Source organism: Polyergus mexicanus, unplaced genomic scaffold (assembly GCF_030449975.1).
Source record: "Polyergus mexicanus isolate NDT 795.1 unplaced genomic scaffold, iyPolMexi1.0 SCAF_3, whole genome shotgun sequence".
Classification (NCBI taxonomy): domain Eukaryota; kingdom Metazoa; phylum Arthropoda; class Insecta; order Hymenoptera; family Formicidae; genus Polyergus; species Polyergus mexicanus.
Window position 1 is genome coordinate 6,511,665 of NW_027223323.1, and position 22,608 is coordinate 6,534,272.

At 30.4% G+C, this 22,608-nt stretch overlaps 5 protein-coding genes and 1 long non-coding RNA gene across 10 annotated transcripts; 4 read left to right on the forward strand and 2 right to left on the reverse strand.

Annotated features, from left to right (window-relative positions):
• The first annotated feature begins 156 nt into the window (after nucleotides 1–156).
• Nucleotides 157–8,666, forward strand: Sas (stranded at second). 3 transcript variants are annotated; one of them, XM_070316604.1, is made up of 12 exons: nucleotides 157–739; nucleotides 2,601–3,158; nucleotides 3,723–4,013; nucleotides 4,472–4,664; nucleotides 4,766–4,980; nucleotides 5,162–5,517; nucleotides 5,800–6,064; nucleotides 6,208–6,397; nucleotides 6,670–7,168; nucleotides 7,388–7,748; nucleotides 7,833–8,026; nucleotides 8,519–8,666. In XM_070316604.1, the coding sequence occupies exons 1-12, from the start codon at nucleotides 634–636 to the stop codon at nucleotides 8,627–8,629; spliced, it is 3,339 nt and encodes a 1,112-aa protein (XP_070172705.1). In that variant the 5' UTR covers nucleotides 157–633; the 3' UTR covers nucleotides 8,630–8,666. The 3 variants fall into 3 exon arrangements, with proteins under 3 accessions (XP_070172705.1, XP_070172706.1, XP_070172707.1); XM_070316605.1 differs by having other exon boundaries at nucleotides 158–739; nucleotides 7,833–8,051; nucleotides 8,519–8,608; XM_070316606.1 differs by lacking the exon at nucleotides 157–739 and having other exon boundaries at nucleotides 2,862–2,912; nucleotides 2,996–3,158.
• Nucleotides 6,214–7,137, reverse strand: LOC138945239 (uncharacterized). The gene is made up of 3 exons (XR_011448936.1): nucleotides 6,853–7,137; nucleotides 6,462–6,773; nucleotides 6,214–6,374 (listed from the first exon to the last, which is right to left on the reverse strand). It is a non-coding gene; the product is annotated as an uncharacterized lncRNA (long non-coding RNA).
• A 58-nt stretch (nucleotides 8,667–8,724) lies between the features above and the next one.
• On the reverse strand, nucleotides 8,725–12,711 carry LOC138945237 (tyrosine--tRNA ligase, cytoplasmic-like). Its single transcript, XM_070316609.1, has 8 exons — nucleotides 12,604–12,711; nucleotides 11,746–12,153; nucleotides 11,109–11,371; nucleotides 10,779–10,994; nucleotides 10,452–10,646; nucleotides 10,071–10,338; nucleotides 9,750–9,891; nucleotides 8,725–9,625 (listed from the first exon to the last, which is right to left on the reverse strand). The coding sequence occupies exons 2-8, from the start codon at nucleotides 12,117–12,119 to the stop codon at nucleotides 9,512–9,514; spliced, it is 1,572 nt and encodes a 523-aa protein (XP_070172710.1). The 5' UTR covers nucleotides 12,120–12,153; nucleotides 12,604–12,711; the 3' UTR covers nucleotides 8,725–9,511.
• A 461-nt stretch (nucleotides 12,712–13,172) lies between these two features.
• On the forward strand, nucleotides 13,173–14,819 carry LOC138931834 (28 kDa heat- and acid-stable phosphoprotein). Of its 2 annotated transcripts, XM_070293002.1 has the most exons (6): nucleotides 13,173–13,244; nucleotides 13,327–13,406; nucleotides 13,512–13,609; nucleotides 13,904–14,044; nucleotides 14,153–14,286; nucleotides 14,423–14,819. In XM_070293002.1, exons 2-6 carry the CDS (start codon nucleotides 13,397–13,399, stop codon nucleotides 14,637–14,639), a joined length of 600 nt encoding a protein of 199 aa, XP_070149103.1. In that variant the 5' UTR covers nucleotides 13,173–13,244; nucleotides 13,327–13,396; the 3' UTR covers nucleotides 14,640–14,819. The 2 variants fall into 2 exon arrangements, with proteins under 2 accessions (XP_070149103.1, XP_070149102.1); XM_070293001.1 differs by having other exon boundaries at nucleotides 13,197–13,406.
• Nucleotides 14,820–14,987: 168 nt separating this feature from the next.
• Nucleotides 14,988–16,960, forward strand: Bug (thioredoxin domain-containing protein bug). Of its 2 annotated transcripts, XM_070293000.1 has the most exons (5): nucleotides 14,988–15,137; nucleotides 15,216–15,284; nucleotides 15,539–15,756; nucleotides 15,848–16,074; nucleotides 16,190–16,960. In XM_070293000.1, exons 2-5 carry the CDS (start codon nucleotides 15,233–15,235, stop codon nucleotides 16,542–16,544), a joined length of 852 nt encoding a protein of 283 aa, XP_070149101.1. In that variant the 5' UTR covers nucleotides 14,988–15,137; nucleotides 15,216–15,232; the 3' UTR covers nucleotides 16,545–16,960. The 2 variants fall into 2 exon arrangements, with proteins under 2 accessions (XP_070149101.1, XP_070149100.1); XM_070292999.1 differs by having other exon boundaries at nucleotides 14,988–15,284.
• Nucleotides 16,961–17,236: 276 nt separating this feature from the next.
• Nucleotides 17,237–22,215, forward strand: LOC138945236 (zinc finger protein 569). Its single transcript, XM_070316608.1, has 7 exons — nucleotides 17,237–17,749; nucleotides 18,536–18,632; nucleotides 18,704–19,023; nucleotides 19,155–19,526; nucleotides 19,687–20,041; nucleotides 20,240–20,631; nucleotides 21,173–22,215. Exons 1-7 carry the CDS (start codon nucleotides 17,510–17,512, stop codon nucleotides 21,713–21,715), a joined length of 2,319 nt encoding a protein of 772 aa, XP_070172709.1. The 5' UTR covers nucleotides 17,237–17,509; the 3' UTR covers nucleotides 21,716–22,215.
• The last annotated feature ends 393 nt before the right edge of the window (nucleotides 22,216–22,608 follow it).

Here is a 22,608-nt window from a genome sequence, read left to right on the forward strand (position 1 = left end):
TAAAAGAGTTTAGTATCAGAAATTTTAATAGAGTTTTGTAAATGAAAATTTACATTATTTAATTGTTTTCATATTACTATAGAGATGTCATTACATTGTATAAAAATATTTCACTTTTTTTGAAACTATGTTTTAGATCTTATACATAATATAATTCCAATATATATATATATATGTGTATGTGTGTTATGGAGGTGAATCCCGTTCACCGCTACACTCCACTTTAACTTTAGCCTCGGAACGGATCATAAACGAGACGAGAGAGAGCAGCCAGTCGATCAGTTGCCACGCTTTTAGCGTGCATATACACGACAGTGTTTCGTGAACTGCGAGTTCAACACAATCCTTTCGAGATTCTGTCCTCTCTCCCCTCTCACATATATACACATACATGAAGAATAGACCATTCTCTCTCTTTTTCTCCTTGCTATCCAGGTCTTTGAAACCCGTTCCAGTCAGCCACGGGCTATCCGTTGTTCCCGCGTTGTTGGTTTATTGCGAACAGTGGCTCGTCAAGAAGGTGTATTTGAACTTTTTTTTTCTTGATACTTGATCTTTTATTTTTTTATTAAAAAAAAACAGTAGGGGTGCACGTGTTTGTGTGTGTACGGCTGTGCAGAAGAATGCAGTAGAATGCATATCCAGAAAAAATACTTTCTGCTAAGGCTCTGCTTCTTAGGCGGGGTCGCCTTTTCCTTGACGACCGCTAATACTGAAATGCGAATTGCCACAATACCCGGTGAGTTCTCCTTGAAGCTAAATCTATCTTGTAATATATATATTTATAATATGCATTACCCCAGTTATCAACAAAATGATTTATAATAATAGGCAACAGAAAGATTCTTAACATGTGTAAGAAAATTTTAAAAAGATATCACTATATTTTATAAATAAAAGATTGTTCAAAAGTATGCTAATTATCTAGATGTATAAAAAATTTTTTATGTAGTATCAATTACTAAAAAATTAAGAAGTTCTTTATGAAGACTTTTTGTTTGCATTATACGATTAAAAAGATAATTGATGATAATATAGAAAGATAATTCCTTTAATATTTTAAATATTTTTGTTTTAAATTAATTAAAAATTCCTTTGTTACTTCTATATTTTGTTCTTCTACTTACAAAAAAAATCTTAATAGTTATTGAATGCGTGCTTTTTTTTATTGCGTTTTAATTGTACATAAACTTATAAACATAAAAAAACATAGCATATGAGATGAGAAGATAGTGCATATGTGTAATAGGCATTTTTAAAATAAATTTTTAAAATATTTCAAAATTATCGCAATTAATATCAATCTTTTCTCTCTCTCTCTCTCTCTCTCTTTAATAAAACCATGTTTTTTACGTGAAAGGCAGAGAGAAAAAGAGAGAGATGTTACAGTCTTAAAGAGTTCAATGATTTAGGACATAGTAATAAATAATTTTTAGCAAGACAAATTAGTGCTTAATGATTTATTTCTTGATTATAATTAATGTTTTTAATTATGACTTGAATTATTATTTGAATGTGGAGTTTAAAATATAATTTTCACTCTTATTCTGATTTAGAATAAAAATGTTGCGCGTTGCACCTTTCACTCGCTTTCTCACTCTAACATCGTCACGTTCGTATAACAAATATAAATGAAAAAACAGCATAAAAAGAGAGCGTTATTATTTTAGCATTTAGTTGCTTTACAAAATCATAACTTCATTATACGGACGTTTGATTATATTATTAGAACACACACACATATACACTGTACTTTTCTATTATAAATTATAATATATACATATATATTATACATATAATTCTATAACATTCTCTTTAAAATTAATAGTCTTAGAAACTATACTACTACCGAAAATAATCAGTAAATAATATTGTTGAAAAAGACATATGCATCAGTTATTTGAAGTGTACGAGTCTCCTTTCGGATCGCGGTCAGGTCCAATAATTTGTATCTGTGTGTGTGTAACTTCTCTCTCCTGCCATTCCTTTCCTTTCACGTCATCCGTGTGACTACCGTTATTCGGCATATCTTGATTCCGTTGTGTCTTGTGACTTAATTAATAGAGAATATTAGCATAATCTTTTATTTGATGTGTGCTACCGAACAGTCAGAGACATTAATGACGGCACAAGAGAGATGCTTGGTTTTCCTAGACTTATGTCATTTGCGAGTATATAGAATATATAAATCATATCGAAAGAAAGATTATATATATGACATTAAAATCAAGGATTATAAGAGTACAAGTATTTAGGAAACAAAAGGAAGGTCTGCGCCTAATTTTTATGCCATATAAAAAAAGATATAACTATGTACGTTTGTACTTATCATCGACAGCGATCTCTATTCTTTTCGTTTCAGCAAACATGAATGAAAGATACGCGTATCTTTATATATTTTTTAAAATTCTCCCGTGTTCCTTTTCTGTTTGAATGAAATGTATTCTAATTTAGTTTTAATAAAAGAAGATTTTCAGTATTCTTTTATATAGGATTTTTACAAAATTAAAGATATATTATATTTAAAAAAGCAAAATATTTAATAATTTTCCTGTATTTTTGAACCTTTCAAATATCATATCTCCCTTTCCTGTTCATAGATATGAATAGCGAGGATATCTTAGGAGCACAACTTTTTCAAACAGAATGGCGAAATAATATAACAGAATTAAAAAGTGCGTATCCAACAAAAGAAGTTGACATCAAGACCGTAACCGAAGCAAAGAAAAAACCTGTAATAGACTTTACCAAAATCAAAGGTGATCAGAAATACCAAAAACCTATAATCAGAGATGATGATTCAAAAAAAAACGCAGATTCCGATGCTTTAATGACATTATCAATTTCATCCACGACTACTCCAACAAACATTGATCAATCTTCCACGACAATAAAATCCATAAATGCCACAAGTATTTCGATTCCATTTCTTCTTCGTGGAGAACCGATAATTGTTATGACGAAGACGACACTAATCAACAATCTTACTGCCCAGAATATGATGAACACTACAATGGGAATTCAAACTACGGAAGAAACAACCTCATTAAGAGGCAGAGCCTTAAACATTTCCTCTCCGGAACCAACGAACTCATTGCATACTAATATCACGGATCTTAGTGACATCAGTATGGACGAGGATGACAAGGATGTCGAAGGTAAACGTTATAAAGAATAATATAAATGATGGATATTGACTTTTTTGTAATTAATAGTTTATGGCGGAGACTATTAAATTAAATCTAAATAAAGATATGTTTAATAATACAATACAAGTAGTTAGACATGAGTGTTTTAAAGTGCTCTTAATCTAAAAACAATTAATTAACATATATACAATAAAAAATATATTAATTATTTCTTTGCCTTGTTAAAAACTTGTTTTTTTTTATTTTTAGTTCGAAAATTTTAAAAAGGCATTGTATAAATTATAAATTAAATAATTAATATAAATAAAGTATCTATTTCGATTTATTTTAATATATATTTTCATACAAGAGTTTTATCTGATTTATATCAATTATATATTTAATTTGCGATTTTATAAAATGTCGTTATTACAGATATGCAAATTATAAAACTGATATAATAAGACTTTTTAAAAAGACCAAAAAATAAAAATTTTTTTATTTATCGGGATAGACTAGAAACCAGTCGCGGATGATAGTGCGTCACAATTTGAAAAAAAATTAATTCTAAAGAATCTGAACAACATTTTACAGGCGGAGAATACATCGCATCACACAATGAAACTGCCATAAACATTTCTTCGACATTATTTCCGAAAATACCAATATGTATCTATGGAAATCATACTTATAAAGTAGGTGAAAAAGTTATTCGAGATTGCAAGGACAAGTGCATATGTTCCGAAAATGGAATTACGGATTGTCAACCGTTATGTGTTTTTCCTTATGTCAGGGCGGGCAAAGATATTGGAGATCCTTTGTGTCAAGAAAAAATAATCACTGAGGACTCATGCTGTTCCCTTGTTGTCTGTGCTACAGATTCGGGTATGTTTCCTTATATCCTCAAAAATTAATGAGCTCAGCACAGACTGAGGTAAGTTCATGATTTATAAATCCATAATTCGTTCATCTTTTTTTTTTTTATTACTTCTAAAATAATATATATAAATCAATTTTATAAATTGTAAAACTTACCTCATTCTTATATTAAATTATTTATTTTTATCTTTCTACGTAAAAGATACTCAAGAGATTTTATTAGTATATTTATCAATGCTTATTAATCTTAGAATACATTATTTGTTATCATATTTTTACAATAAAAGAATGAATTTTGCATTATAGTCAGTTATTTCATAAACATATAATACACAATCAATATCAGAGATAGCATAAACTATTTATATTTCATTCAGAATCTTTTTTTATATTTCCATAGGATTTTCATGTTTATTTTCTTATAAAAAAGCTATTCAATGTAAAAAAGAAACATGCTGTTGCAGCTACCGAGCCGGAAGAAACATGCATACTTGGTAACAAGACCGTGAGTAGAGGACAACGCATTGAAGATGGTTGTTCCAAAGTATGCATCTGTGAGGCCGGTGGTCATTTAAAATGTCAGTCCAGATGTCCACCAAATGAGACTATTTCTATAGTCAACCAGCATGAACGCTGCGTTGTATTACCCGATCCGAGGTATAGTCTTCTTCATTGGATAAAACTGTTACAAATAATTAAATCATACGTGAAAAAGTAATTCATAAACAAGATAATAACTAACTATTTGATATCTTTAGAGATGCCTGCTGCACTATTACACTTTGCGACGTTACTTTGGGCGACCATGAGATTAAATCAGATAATACCACTGACTTAAATGTGCATTTGATAGATGTAAAAGTGTTGAACTCAACGGCAATCAAACTGAAGATGTCTGTAAAAAATCTCCAAGATGTTACCATAGAGATTTCACAGAACAATCATGTATGGAGACAGCAGAAACCTGACAAAGGTAAAGGTCTACTGAAGACAAAAAATTGTTCAAATTTTACTTAGATTTTATATTTCAAAGAGAAAACATGTCTTTGGTGGCTTTCATTAATTATAAAATATTGTTAATCTTGGGAAATTTAATTATAAAAAGTGATGAATTAAAAAGAGAGACACAAAGCTATATAAAGTATATTTTACAGATGGTATTCTTTCAAATTTGGAACCTGCTCACACATACTACGTTCGTGTGACAGACGGAAGTCGTACCGGACCAGCCATACAAGTGTCTCTGCCAGTTGAAGTAGTAAAGACAAACATTTCAGAGAAAATGTCTGACAAGAATTCCTGCAATTACAGAGGAAAGTCATATAAAATTGGTGCAGAATGGTACGATGAATGCATCTTCTTCTGTATTTGTGCGGAAGGTGGCAAAATTGAATGTAACACAATAGAGTGTCCCACAGACTTTGGACTAGATGTGCTGGATCCTCACTGTCTAGATTGGGAAACAGTTCCAGCAAATTTTGTCCCAAAGGCACCGCAGTGTTGCCCTCAGGTATAATCTACAACAATTTTTGAATTAGAAGTTTATATAGAATGTCCCATATAAATAAAGTACAAACTGATATAGTAACTATTACATTTCTTATCAAAAAATACATCTTTTTTTCTTTGGCAAAATTTTAGAAATTATTTTTCTTCTAATGCACTATTATTTGAATCTGGCTCTTATCAGTCTAGTAAAAATTAAATAAAGAATATGTTTATTAAAAAAAAATTCTGAGAAAACCTTATCAAGTTTTTATAATTCATGATATTAGAATAACAATTTTTCTAGGAGGTACGCTGTAGAAATAATGGATCCTGTAACTATGAAGGAGTTACATATAATAATTGGAGCGAATTACCCTCAAATGTCACTGGATGTGAGAAACGTTGTTATTGTGAAATGGGCAATGTATCTTGTCAAGCTGCTTGTAAACCTGTAACAGCTCTACCACCTACTAATTTGCCATGTCCTCCTCATCAGGCAACATTGATGCATCTACCTATTAATTCATGCTGTTTGCAGTGGACTTGTAATCATTTATCACAATTGCCGGGTAAATAATGGTTTAAGTCATCAAACCATTAATTAAGTCAACCATTATTATATCTCAGATACTTCTGAATCTTATTAATAATTAGCAAGATAGATCTATAATAATGTGATATAATAACAAATATATATTACAATGTATTATAGGTTTGGACCATAATATTATACCTCCAGGCTTTTCATTATCTGGATTTGCAACTGCGTCTTCCTCTAGTGAAGTCATAATGCAAATACTGGAAGCGCTAGATGAACATACAGTTCGTCTAGTATTTACTATACCCCAAGTTCTGGTAGGGTTGCATGGAAGAGTCGAACTACGATATACCAGCGATAAAACGTATGTAGTGAGACATTAATTACTGAATTGCATAACTTATAGTGGCAGCTATTATAATATTTACTTATTCTATAATTTTTATGCTAACACCATAATTTGTATTATATTTCATTAGCTTGCTTGATCAAAAGTGGTTTGCATGACGAAAAGTGATTGTAAGTTGCAAGAATCATTTGTATATATTTATCTCCATTTTCTTATACATGGCATCATCATTATTCAATATGTCCAATCGTAATATCTCTCAATCTTTGGTATTTTTCATTTTCTAGAAATTTCGATCCATCTACATGGAAAGTACAAGTATTTGCTCCTCCTGATGACTTAATTGCAACACCTCAACTCGAATTTGAGTTAGGTGATTTAAAGCCGATGACTGAATATAAAATGAAGATTACAGTGAAACTGAAGGATTTGGCCAATAGTCCAACTAGCAAAATTTATAGTGTACGTACGTTAGAGAAACGTGCAGAAGAGATAACTTTGCCGCCGCAAATATTAATTGACGCCGAACTTAGAATAGTGGAAACGAATTCTACTTGGATCAATGTTATGTGGAAGAAATTCACAGATTACGAATTACAATTCATAGATGGCGTTCAATTGAGATATAAAGAACATGATGGTAAAGTTTATGCGACAACACCACTGATTCATCGTGCTGTAACAAATTGTATAATTGAAAACTTGAAACCATCAATCATGTACGAAATCGGTATTTACTTTATACCATTTCCGGGACAATCAACGGAATTAATAAGCGAGAAAACAGTAAGATATTTACTGATCATTGAAATTATTTTATATTTGTAATTTTTGATTTAACTATAATACTTAATAATAGTTTAAATATTAACGATTATATAAATTGAATTAAAATATTAAAAATATTAAAATTACAATAAAAACAGTAATATATATATATATATATATATATATATATATATATATATCATTAATATAGTATATTAGTATAATCTATTATAACAGACTCAAGTTGTTACGTTGATGGAGCCAGACCCGTACTCTTTTGATATAAAAGTTGAGATTAAGATGATCAAATCAACAAACGTAGAAGTGCTATGGAATGGTGTGCCTTATCCAGAAGACAAATATGTGAACATTTATCGTGCAATTTACCAAAGTGATACCGGCAAAGAAGACACTAGTATTTTCAAAATTGCTAAAAGAGACTCTGATGCCAAAACCGTCATCAATGATCTCAAACCTGGCACTAGGTATCGACTATGGCTTGAAATATATTTAACCAATGGAAAAATAAAAAAGAGTAATGTGCAGGATTTTATTACTAAGCCAGGTGTTCTCTTACCAGCTACTGTGTCTCAACAAGGTAATAATATTTTTTTTACAGTTTTTAAAAACAGATTATTTTTATATTATCTGGAATTATATGTAACATTGATCTTTTTTTCAGCTGGAAAAATCGCATCATTTCCTCTTTATGAAGGAGATTACTATGGTCCCTTAGTGATAGTGGCCATTGTGGCTTCCTTGGCAATACTATCAACTCTGATTTTGTTAATGATGTTGATGAAAAGACGAACGAGTATTAAGGCCGATATATCATCTCGTAAAACAACATCAGCATATGACAATCCTTCCTACAAGGTAGAATTACAACAAGAAACTATGGGTAATTTATTATTATTTTTTTGTAATTAAGTAAATGCATCACATGGCAAATACTAAATTTAGATCACATAGTTTAAGAAACTCAAATAAATTGATTAAAACATCTGATAATATATTTTAAAATATAAAATTACCACATATTGATTTAAAAAAATATGTAATAAAATTTAAATAGCTTTTCATAAATATCTTTTTTACTATTCATCATGATATTACTTTTTTCATGTTATACGAATATATAAACAAAACGTCAAGATGTCGAGTGCATGCAAAATTAATGCAATTTTTATGTATTAAAACATTTATATTTATAATGCTCAGTATATACTGTCAGCTTATATTCAAAGATGCCATTGGTTTTGTGTTTACTTTGCAATTGATCTTCAGTTTTATACAAAAATATGTATATTAATTAAAAGAGAATAATAAAAAAATATTTATCATTTATATTGTTTTTTTTTTTTTTAGACTTGTGAAGATGCAGTTATAATATCTAATGGAAGGAACAAAACTACAACAGATCATGAAATGGCAATCATCAATTTGAATGTCAAGGAGAAACTGCCTGAAGTTCTATAATTTATTAGTGAATATTTATTTATATATACGATATATATATATATATATATATATATATAATATTCCACAAATCACAAATTATTAAATTTTAACAATATTTTCTTAATATACATGCTAAATTAGTATAAATCTAGATAGAAATCACATAGAATAAGTATTGTTAATGTTATTATAACTTATAAATTAATGAATGTAGATTATAGTATGTATATTAAGAAACATTGTTAGGTTTTAATTAAGGTGAGTATCGAGATTGTTATAAAAAAATTATATTATTAATATACCACGCTGTGTTATTCGGCAAATTGTTCAATATTCTCACAATATCTTGATAACTCTTTGTCAGAGAAAAAAACAAGACTTTTAACTTGATTTAATCTCAGGAATACAGTGTTGCAATAGCGTAATAGTTTTATTAAAATGTGCGTATATACATACAAAGTACCAAAAAAGTAATAGAATAAACCCTGATATTTGGAAAACTGTGGATTCTAGAAAAATATGTTTAATATAAAAGTTGTAAAAGGGTTTTAAGTAACCCATTACATGGAAAATAAAAGATGGTTCAATCACGCAGCATTTCCTGTAAACCTTAGCAAATTTTCTTTTTTGAAATTACATTCTTTTTAAATAATAAAATTATGGTACTATACAATTTTATCAAGGATCATAATATAAAGGTAATTGAATTTATATATATATATATATTTGCTCTACTTTCGATCATAAACTTTTATAATTATACTTTTTTGTATATTGATAAGTGTGTATGTACGCCCATTAAATGCTAGAAAAATACAAAAGATGAAATATTTCATAAAAATGCAACAGATTTCTAGCTAATTAATTGATGCAATGGATATAAAGCTAGTTATAACTGTATTATTTAATTGGAACGTTTCTGAGAGTATCACTTGTTATCTTGCCACCCACCAAAGTGAGTAAGAAATTCCCATTCCAAGATGCTACACCATCTCCATTTACTACAAGGTCGACCTAATGACAGTATTTTGGTATAAAAATTCTTTTTATCTTTAATTTTAAGAAATGTATATAATGAAAAGATTTAATAGGATATCTATGAACATAATATACATAAATGATCAGTATATGTATGTACCTGCAGTTTTTCCCATACTTTCTTCTTTGGATTTAATACATCATCTGTTGTCCCATCTTCATATCCCTCAATAATAATTTTATCACCAGGCATGCTATTTGCAGGAGGTCTCAAAGGCTCAACTTGTCTCGTTGGTTCTTCACTATATGAAATATTGAATTATATTTTATGTATCATTATCATAATATTTATTCATACATTCTGCCTTAATTTGTAATGTAACAATGATATATATATGAGACTTATATGTATAATTTCACGTGCAATAGATATATGTATAAATAAGACTCTAAAATGTTATTTATATAATAGGATATTTACACTGAAGCACAGAGAACCATTCCATGTGACGAAACTCCCCGAAGAGTCGCTGGCTTTAAATTGGCCAAGATCACTACCATTCTGTTTTCCATCTCATTCAAAGATACAAAGTTGACTAGCCCACTGACTATAGTACGTGGACCATTTGGTTCACCTATATCTATTTTCTCAATGTAGAGCGAATCCGCATCGGGGTGCTTCTTAACTTCGATTATTTTTCCCACTCGGATATCTAATCTTGCAGGTGTAATTTCTACCTCCTGGGATTCTAAATAAATCAAACAGTAGATTGTAATTCTCTTGCAATACTACACATGAAACAAATTTTGTGCATTTTTTAAGATAGAAACAAAAAATTTTTTCATAAAATACGTAAATTACTTTGTTTCTTTGACTGAGGATATGCTTTGTTTGCAAGTGATTTCAGTTTTGAGTTTGTTTCAAATTCCTTTCTTATTGGATCCAGAAGTTTGTTGATGTATATTTCTACAGCATTTTTCAAATCACCAGGATGTATATCTTGCTTTGCAAAGGCGGCTTTCAAATCCTCATACTTTGAGAAAGACGCATCACCACCTGAAACGGCAAGAATGCAATAAAGAATATTTATTAAAAATTTTATTCTTTTTGCTAAATCTATTATTTTTTGTAATAAGTCAAATCACAAACAGGCTCAAGCAGGATGACAAAATAATGCAAATTACATACCAAATTCTGTAGTTCTTGGTACATTGAAAACATCGCCATCTTTAAATAATGGGAATAGAATATGTTTGGAAAAGGCTAAAACTCCGTTGTCCTCAATATTTCCAGGTTCACAAAACGCTTTCTTCAGCTTTTTTTTTACCGTCGCAGCATTGTCCAATAGATCGATCTTCGAATCTTCTTCAGATGAGGACATTTTTGCACCTGCCAAACCAGGAACTGAAAAGAAAGCAAATAAATTTAAAAAAATTGGAAAAAATTATGAAATTTGCAATATATTTAAATGAAACAACATGCAAAAATTCCTATTCATTTTCTCTGCTTAATACTGACTCATTGGATTCATCAGATGAATACATTTTTCATATCCCATCAAAGGCAGATACTTCTCTGCAAAAGTAAAGATTTTCCTCTGATCAACACCACCAAACTGCGCGTCTACCTTTAAATGGTGCTCATCGAGTGCTTGTAACCCTGGATAAAGAAGACCAGATAGCAGAGGATTAGAGACCTGCTTGACAACTTCTGCACCAGCTTTCTTTGCATCATGCTCTGTCACAAGTGAACTCAGACGATATACATCCAATGTGTATTCCCTTGAAGGGGGAAAAAAAAAAGTTAATTATATAATATTGTGTGTGTATGTGTGTGTATATATATATATGTATAGAATGGGAAAAAAAGTAATAAAACACTAATATTTCGAGTATTATGGATTTGAGAAAAAAATATTTCAAATAAAAGCTTTTTCAGGATTTTAAATGGTGATATTATTCTAACCTTAAGTCAGTTTAAGTTCTACAACTTTTATTCGAAACATTTTTGTCTAAAATCCATAGTTTTTAAAATATCAGGATATTCCATGATTTTTTCTGCATCCTATATATAAAAATATATATTATAAAAAAAAATTATAATATAATACAAAATACATCGAAATACAAGGAGTTTTGGTACAATGCCAACCTACTTTGATAATTGGTAATCTGTGCCTTTGACAAACTTTAATTTGTCCAATGGAACATCAATGGACTTCAACATTGCCTTGATTATAGCTTCATAATATTGAGTACGAAGTTCCAAAAGTTCCCAGGGTGCTTTCATGTTATCTAAATATGCATGGAGATCTGCGAAGAGAATTGTTACCTCTACTCCCGCTCGTAAGAAATCAGCTATCTTGGACATAGGTGCAAAGTAACCAATGTGAGGCCGCCCTGTTGTAGCTGTACCCCAATACAGTTTGAGATCACGTTCTTTCAGAATACTTTTGAGTTTCTCGTCTCCCAACCATTCTGCCAGATTTCTGGTAATAAGTCTATATTTCTCGTCCCACATCAAGGTCATTTTTGTTCTTTATATATATATGCTTTCCAGTTTCCTAAACAAATTATTATTTTATGACAATTTGTAAATTACATTGTTGTAAATTGTTTGTTTCAGCATTTACAATCATAATGGCATCATTTCCTGAGTTTTAATTGTGCAGTAGCAGAATGTACATACATACATATGTTACATATGTGTATCAATATTTTTACTGCATTTAAACAAATCAGCATATTACATGTTATATATATGCAGATTTCATAAATTTCATAAAATATTTTTATTAGATTTAATTATTAGCTCTTTTTATTAGATATAATTTAAATTAAATTTGACATTTTTTTTTAGATATATAATTATAAAAAAAATTTTTTTTTTTTAAGTGTTAAGAGATTTCCAAAATATAATGTAAAATCAATAAAATCAATATATTTTCTTGATACAAAAAAATTCATTTTAAAATTTAAAAAGTGTGAAAAGTAACCTAAAATATCATACATACCGAGAGAACAGTATAAAAAATAATTTGCCGGTCGCAGTTTCACGTTTCACGTACAAACGTAGAAAACACGTCAAAATCAATGACTAGAGACTTCTATAAATCATAGTAGACAGCTAACAGCTGAGGATCATTACACAAGTTTTAATTGTAACCATAAGGCCGGATTCACACCTTGGCAGAAAAGCAGAGGCCAATCAGAACTCGCGCTAAAAAAGCAGAATGTACTGCTTATTTTCAGCGCGAGTTCTGATTGGTTTCTGCTTTTCTAGCACAAGTTCTGATTGGCTTCTGCTTTTCTGCCAAAGTGTGAATTCTCCCATAGACTGTAAGCAATCGACCAATCACAGTCAAACATTTTTACTACGTTATGAAAGTGCTTGACTATAATTGGTCGATTTAAAACTTTTTCATGTCCAATGGCCTTAAATCTCATGTGGTCTCAATTGATGTAAAGACAACCGTTTCTAGATGAGCAGGATGTCATATATATACATATTCTACGACTTTTTCAAGTGGAAGGGATAGGCAATGCGTGTTCCAAGTTCCAGAGGTTCCAGGTTCCATTTCAATATGTATTGAGAGTTTAGTAGTCTATCGTTATTATGTTTATATATGGATGTAACGTATCTTTCTGATTTCATGTAAGAACAATTTTTGTGAACTTCATCTGGCGAACGGAAATCCAAGAAAAAAATAATAAAATAAGATAACTTTTTGAAATAGTGTATCGGAGAGCTCTTTGAGATATATTTGAGTTATTAGGATTTACGGCTTCTGTTTATTATAAACTACAATGCCGCGAGGTAAATACATCCTTTCGTCATGTTTGTCTTCTTTTCCCGAGTGAATTATTTCCACATTGTTTTCGCGTTATATATAATTAATAATTATCTGCTCTTGTCATGTAGGAAAATTTGTCAATCACAAAGGCAGGAATCGACATTTCACGAATCCGGAGGAGCTGGAGGAGCAGCGCCGTCAGGAAGAAAAAAAGAAACAGTGGAGAGTCAGTATTTTTAGGTTAACCGATAAACATTGCGTGACTATTTAAGCATATCGTGACTAATAGGTATTATCTCTATTGTGTGTAATTTTTAAACGCTATAGAGATTTAGTTTTCTCATAATCGATTTATAAAAAATGAAAGAACATAATATTCGGTAAATATAATATACAGATATGGTTACAATTTTTGTTATATATGACTAAAAAACAGAATGAACTAAAAGTCTTATCTCAAGTTCTATATCATTATTTTATATTGTTCAAAGGCAAGATTAACTTAAGATTTATTTTATAGAAAAATAAAGAACAGGATAGTTCTGATGAAGATGAAGAAGAAGAAGATGATGAAAAACCTAAAGCGAGTGGCGCTAATAAATCAAAGAATCTTAGTGCCTCGGATAGTGAGAGTGAATCAGAATCGGAATCAGAAACAGAGGTATTTAACTTTAAAAAATTTTTTATGTATATATATATATTTGAATATAATAATAAATAAAATTTTTTATGCGGTCTAATCTTATTAATTAATATTCTGTTTGTATAGGGAGGCAAAGCAAAGGGTGTAGAGAATTTAATTGAAGTAGAAAATCCAAACAGAATACAAAGGAAAACTAAGAAATTAACTCAATTGAATCAGTCATTAGATACTTCAAAACCAGAACTATCTCGAAAAGAGCGGTAGGTATGCCATGGCTTTGAACATAATCATAATTATTGAATAATGCTGTTTTCAAGATATTTCTATTTTTTAAGTTGTATCTTGTAATATGAGTTATCTTCTCTTTAACACTGAGATAAAATTTTTGATTTTCAGAGAACAATTAGAAAAACAAAGAGCCTATGCAAATTATCAAAAATTGCATGCAGCTGGTAAGACGGAAGAAGCTCGGGCGGACTTGGCACGATTAGCTATAATTAAACAGCAACGAGAGGAGGCAGCAAAACGACGAGAGGAAGAAAAAAGGCAAAAGGAAATGGCGCAACAGAAGAAAACCGAGTTGACGCAAAAAGCACTCGGGAAGAAATCCTAAAACCTTCCGATAAAGCTAATTGCATGGCTAATTGATTACTGCAATATTAATATTTTCACATCCGATCGTGTAATGATAAAATTTGATGAATCAATACATATGTTTGCTATATGCGTTTTATGATATGTTATAATCATTGTTTATATATAAATACAATTAAATTAAATCCAGCCTAGTATTTATCTTTTATTAATTCAATCAGATTGAAACTATATGAGAATATGATCTATTGATCTATCTACATCCATAATTTTCATTTTCAACAAAATTATGATTTTATATTAGCGACATCGAAAAATATATTGTATACTATAATCTTGTAGTTTTTTTTTTTTTTTTTTTTTAACGATTGATTTAAATTTAAAACATCTTATATTATATTGATGCTACATTCATTGCGCATGCGCGAAAAATCTGCCCGCCTCCCACCTGTCTCATTTCTCACTGACGTGAATTTACACGTTTTAGAGTACCTTCACTTCTGTCGTTGATTATTAGGTTATAAAACAAAACTGAAATATATTTTTAATTTAATTCAGTTTGATTATACGTTTTTTGATGTGGCTTATGTTATAGATATAAAACTGCACAAGATGATTTTATTAAGAAGCTTTATAAACTTTATTGTACCTTTTCTAATGTTAGGTAAAAAAACAATTTTGTTATATATATATATATACATATCTCTTTTTAATATTTTATATATGTATATGAGAAAATTTATGTAATAATTAAGATATAAAGAATATTTTCAATATCTATACTAAACCTATTATATATAATCTATAAATATCAGATTTCTTAAATATATTAATCTATGTAATAGAAAAACAATAAAATTATGTAATTTAATCAATTTTTTAAAACAGATATTTATTGATTATCTGTACCTTTTTTAGTTATTAGTATAACTAGCAAAGAGACTACAGAACAAGTTACGACACAACCAATCGTCAAAAATATTTTTACTCAACAAGAAAATGAACAAGTACATACAAGCGAGGAAAAAGATTCTGTAAAAATAAATGCTGAAGTGGCAGTAAATGCTACTAATACGATCTCAACTAATATTACAAAAATTAATTGTTCATCGGAGAAGATATATGGTCCTGTTGAGGTTGAACATATAAAATAATATTATGTAGAATAAACAGAGAGAAAGAGAAATTTTTTTTAAATTTTTCTTATATTTTTCTCCCATATTCTAGATTGTCAATGCAACAAGGCTTATGGAGTTATTAATCTTAGAACCTGGTCCATCTAATCGCTCAAGAAATGACAAAGATGATAAACAGTTACCAGGAACATGTGTTGTAGTATTATTTTATGCTAGATGGTGCATATTTAGCAGTCAAGCTGCACCACATTTTAATGCCATACCACGTTCATTTCCTCATATTAAAGCTGTGGCCATTGATGCTATAAAATACCAAAAGTAAGCTTGTATATATAATTGGAAAATATCTATAGAAATAATAATAATTTATATTAATTTTTTGTGTCAGTTTTGTAATTAATAATGTAATTTTAAGAAAATATGTTGTTCTCAGCTTCAATGCTCAGTATGGAATAGTTGGAGTGCCAACATTGATGCTAGTTCACAATGGCAAGCCTGTCGCCAAATTCAATGATACTATTTATACCCTGGAATTGTTTGCCAAATTTGTATCTCATTTGACAAATTTGCAACCGAATGGCTCACTATATGTTACATCGGCGGATTTCATGGGACCAGTTGCAAGTACGCCTTCCAATGAAGTAGACTATTGTCTAGTGTTGTCATGGGTCTTTATCATTGCTTGCGTGTTATACTTTACATCGCGCAGCATATGGTGGCAACAGTTTGTCGAGCTCATTCAGAATACTTGGCGTGAGAGTAACGCACAACACGAACATGTCGACTAAATAATATATTTTATTATTAATAATTGAGTTATTTATTCATAAAAGCTTTGTAAATATATGTATATATAATATAAATAATGTTTATATATATAGATATATAGAAAAAGAAAAGTAAATATATTGAATGTAGAGTTATTTTATATGTATCTGTCACAAATATTAATATTTTAAGATATATAATAATTATTCGAAATCAAAATTCGTGTTCATAGATAAGCCAATCGATTATGAACTACGAAAAATTACAAAGAATGAGTTAATGTCAAAGTTTTTAAGTACAATATTATATGAAGGACCTGGATTAATTTTGATTCTAAATTTCTTTCATGTATATACAATTTTGAATTAAATTTTTCTTTATTTGAGATTTTAATTTTATTGTATCTTAAAATATTTTCTTAAAAAAATAAATTTTATTTGTATATAATGATTAAAGGAAAAAGGTAAATATTTTTTAAATAAAAATTATATATTTTTATTGTGAAAAATTAATCAATTATGTATCTAATAATAAAGAATATTTGCTTTAAATTAGACATGTAATTTATCAATTTCTCTATGCATATTATTTATATTATACGTTTACGCAAGTTTGTCTAGATAGGCCTTAACTTGAATTTGGCGGCGACATGTAAACTGAATAGATTGTAATGGCCGATTTCGAGATTCACTTATCAATTTCCCAACTTCATGATTGTTGTGTTCGGCATTTGTTTGCGCTGAAGTTTGTCTCTGATGGATTTGTTATTGCCGTGGCTAGGAGCTAGGACTAGGCTACCAGTATTGTGGGCCACTTAAAAAAAAAAGGCTTTGATTCAGCGAGCGTATAATTTTACCGAATAAGCGGATGAATGAGATTTTCGCATATAAGTCACCAATACTTCTTTCAACATTTTACGCTAGGTTAGATTATCCAATCGGACCTGTGGTGATCATATAATTTTGAGAAGTTAACAGATTTAATTATGGGTTCGCTGAACCTTATCTGTCCAATGTGTTGCGGTGAAACTTTCAATAACCCTCAGTCTCTTAAGTATCACTTGTTAAGTATTACGGACAATCTCTATTGTCCTGGCTGTTCACAGCGTTCTGACTCTGTGGCATCGCTCATTCAGCATCTTGATAAATGCGAACAAAATTTGGAGCGCAAGGTGAGGTTTGACGTTCTGACAGATAAACTCCGGAAAGAGTCTGAAGCCAAAATGGTTGGTAGAGAAAATTAAATAAAAAATTTAGCATGCAATTCATATAAGTTTTCGAACCATTCTGTCATTTTAAAAGTTTGTGTTATTTTTTAAGATTATTTGACATCAAGAACTTTCAAAGATCGTTCAAAACATTTTTTTCAAACAAAAATGTTGAGAAAAATTATAATTTTTGAATTATAAAGATTTATATAAATGGTTAAATTATAAATAAATGAGGAAAAAAAGCCTTTTCAAACAAAACTACAAGGACATAAATAGATGACAAAATCATTGTGTGTTTTTTTTAGATAATTTTAATATTTTACTTTAATAAAACTTTAATTTTTCAAGACTTAGTTACAAAAATATATGAGAATTGGAGTATTGAAAACTAAATATTTAATGCATTTTATTACATATATACAATTACATATATATAATGTAAAATTTTTATGTATCCAATGTAGTTAAATTGTCCAGAAAATGATTTTAATAAATAATAATAAAATTTTAAAATTATGAGAAGGCAAAATATTCTACTAATTACTGGAAATTTCTTGTTTGTGGCAAGAACTATTAACTATATTTAGATGATATTACATATCACATTGTGAACTGATTTACTAATTTTAAATAATATTTGAGAAATGGTTTATATATAAAATTTTCTTTTGTCATATATTGGAAACTATTCCAAATAAAAGATTATTAATTCATCTCTCTCTCTCTCTCTCTCTCTCTCTCTCTCTCTCTCTTTATTTCTTTTGTACCAAGATATCTTGTAAATATAATCATTGATTTCAGGATAAAATACAGATTAATGGGAGCTTTCTTGCGACTGTGAGTGATAGTGGAATCGTTATAATGGATGATCCACAGACGATACAAATGGATGAGAATGGTTCGTAGAATTACTGCTTTGTTGCATAAGGATTTTCCAAGAATGAATATTATTTCTAATGAAAACATCAGGAGAAATTAAAGTCGTAGAAAAGATGGACACGGAAGAAATACAACCAGATCAAAATTCTCTGGATTTCAAGATGTCCGAAGGGCTTTCTGGTGTCAGTGGCAGAATGCAAAAAAGACTGCAACCAATGCAAGAATTAGTGGCTGTTCCTATATCGAATTCCAGTGCGGAGTGCAAAGAAACAGAAAAAAGCGTAATTGCCGTATTACCGGAAAATTCCGAGTTTCTAGATGCCACTACCTTGATCGATGTCGACCGTATAAATGAGGCAGAAGAGATTGACGAAACTGGTCTTTTGCGAGTCAAGCAAGAACTATGTGAGGTAAAGATATTGAAAATCGGATCATATATTTGGGCGACATATATATATCTTGTACATATTTAACATGTATCAAATTATTTGTATTAGTTTGCATTTGCAACTAATAATATTGTTTGTTGTTTCTTTTGCAGGTGGAATCTGATGCTGTATATAGCTGCACTAGCTGTGAAATCAGCTTCAACTCCATTCTGGAACACATCAAGCAGTTTCACGATGGTCAGGAAGTTTTGCTGGAAATGGCAGAGCAGTTAAACGATCTGGCGACGCCTACGAATCAAGTGTCCGCAACGTCTGTAGATATGGAAAACGTAGTAAAAGGACGACAACGGCAAACAATGAATACGCTGCGTACAGAGGAATGTGTAGACAATGAGGGTAGATTCTACACGAGAAAGGTAGTGCAAATCGAGAGATTCTGGGACCGTACACCGATCCAGATAACATCGCAATCAGCAAAAGCTCCAATGATCGAGAAGTTCTTTTCGAATGTGGAAGGTGTTAAGGTGTGATTTAAAATGCGCTTGATTTTTAACAAAAGAATAATCTTGTGCAACATTTTAAGGATTAACATATAAGGATTATGTGAGATTATATTAGAAGAGGATTATATAAGAAATTACATATAAAAATTATATATAACATCTACGATATATAATATCGCAGGTACGAGAGAAGCGCTTGGCGACTGCGTCAATGCGAATGTACAGATGCAATCAATGCTTGCAGCAATTTTCCAAGTTAGGAAATTTTCGTGTGCACGCATGTCTTCGTGGCAACAAACGCTGCGAGCACTGCGATCAAAGCTTTGCGACACCCAAAGCCTTGCAGCTCCACATGAAAGTACACGAAGGCGACATCGATTCAGGCCAAAAGTCATTTATTTGTACCATTTGTGGTACCGAATTCTGCTCCCACAAAAGCTTACGTTTGCATTCGAGAATGCATGCTCCAGTAAGGGCCAGACATGTTGATGCACCCGAGGGAACTCCTAACGCAACTTTCACTTGTCCTGAATGTGGTAATAAATTCTTTTCTTGAATTTACTCTAAATTAATTTGACTTAATTTCATTTATATTATAAATAGGCTCGATAATTTTTTTTATTTACAGAGCCAAAAAAAAGTCATTTGTTATATATTGCAACTTCTTACTTATGATATATGTCAAGTTGTATTGTTTTATCTTTATAGCATTCTTAAGCATTTATGCTTTACAGGTAAAACTTTATCAGAATCATACAAAGATACACACATGGCGTTACATACTGGTGATTCAGTGACATGCCCTGTCTGTAATCGGAAATTTGATTCCGCGGACAGTTTAACGATGCATGCGGCGGTGCATACCGAGATAGCACTCTCGCCATCGCCTACCCCACCTACTTCGATTTCAACTTCATTGGCTAGAGAGACAGCAGTAACAACGACAACAACGGCGACAACAATTGCGATGACATCAACAACGATGACAACAACGACAGCGACGGTGGAAACTAGTGATAGTCAGAAACCTTATCAGTGTCAGCATTGTGGTCGCAGGTTTACCAGACCTCACGAAAAAGTGAAACACGAACGAATTCACACTGGGGAGAAACCACATGCTTGTGAGGTAGATACACATAATCGTATAATCGAGTATTGTGCTAAGTATTGTCCAAAGGCACAAATGCATAGTTTGAGATTGTGAGAAATAGAGGGAGAGATACTTAAAATTGCAAGAATATGCTAATATATAGTGTAAGAGATTCATCGAAAAAGATTGTTGTACAAAAATGTTGTTTTAATAGGAAAGACGCCAAAATTGAAATATTTTATTTTTGGGTTCTACTTAGCTGAAAATTCAAAATAAAAATTTATAATTACGGATATTTATTAGAGACTGTATTATAGATTGTATTTGATAATTAAATATAAAATTTGCCTATTTTCATAGGCAAATTAAGAATGAAAGAAAAGATAGAAAAAGAGAAAAAGAAAATAGAGGACTTTGTTGTAATAAGTTCAATATACAATCATCGTCATTTTAATGTTCTAGTAATGCATATGAGCTACAAAATCACATAAATCAATTTATGAATTTTTCAAAGTTTTAATTGTCGATTGCGTTGTGGTAACAAAAAAAAAAAAAAAATGATAATATCTGTCGATAGGTTTGCGGGAAGACTTTTCGCGTGTCCTATTGCCTGACCCTGCATATGCGTACACATACCGGTGTGCGGCCTTATGCTTGCCAACACTGTGGCAAACGTTTCAAGGCGTCTTCCGTCTACAATCATCATCTGCTGACACATGGCGAAGAACGCGCTTACGTATGTCCATATTGTCCGAAGACATTCAAAACACGAGTGCAATTGGCTGGTCACAAGAACAGTCACACGAAGCCGTTTCGATGTACCGAATGCTCACGACCGTTCGCGTCGCTCTATGCTGTTCGCGCGCACATCCAGACACATAAGAAAGATAATAATCTCAAATTTAGCTGCTACATATGCGGTGCATCATATGGTCGGGCATTCGCTCTGAAGGATCATCTGAAGCAACATGGCCAGGATGTGCTGGCGCCACCAGAACCTGCACGAGAAGAGGAAGTGCACGAGGACTTTCTCCTCCGGGAAGAGGGGGCCGAGCTCGTGGTCCCGTCGCCTTCGCTTCCTCTCGTCGCACATTCCTCCGACGTGGACGATACCGATTAAAATTAATTATTGCAATTCGAGTCTAGTCGAATCTTAATGCGTGATTGTTCGTGAAAATCGCAAGATTCAAAGAGTGATATATAATCACTGTGTTGAACCTTTTGTGGAGATTTGTGAGTCTTTTTTTGTTTTAGTAATTATATGTTTCATAAGTTATTGCATAAGCGATAATGGATTTTTTACTAAAAGTCGAGAATAATTGAAATCTAGTTATATGTAACCATTGTTAATTCATTAATAAAGTTTATTCGTTCGTATTTCTTATATATGAAATACATAGTTAATCGTTCTTGATTATAAATTCGTGAATTGGAAACGTAGGATTTTGCTGTCCGAAATGATAATTGGCGAATGTAAATGTTACATAATTTTATCATTTTAATTACATATAATTAAAATATAAAGAATTTGCAGGTTTTTAGTCGTTTTCTGAAAATACTTGAATATATTTTCTAGTAATTTTCTGATAATAAATTCACTTGTCTCCATATGATAACATATAATGTGTCGCTTTAATTTTTATATCATTAAACTTTTAGTTTATTACAGAATGTATAAACGTTCAATGATATAAAAATTAAAGCAACACATCATATGTTGTCATATATATATATATATATATATATATATATATATATATATATATATATATTGCAGCAGACAAATTCGTTTTAATTCTATTTTCCAATATTATTTAATAAATTATACAATGTCATATATGGTTGTATAATTATAAATAATTTGTTATTTAAAATAACAAAATCGCAATTAAAATTTCGTTCAAATAGAAATTGATTTGAGATTATTTTAAATTTAGAATATAATCGTCTGGTTTCAATGAAACACACTCATTTTTAATGTTATATAATATATATTGTTATTATATGTGGCGT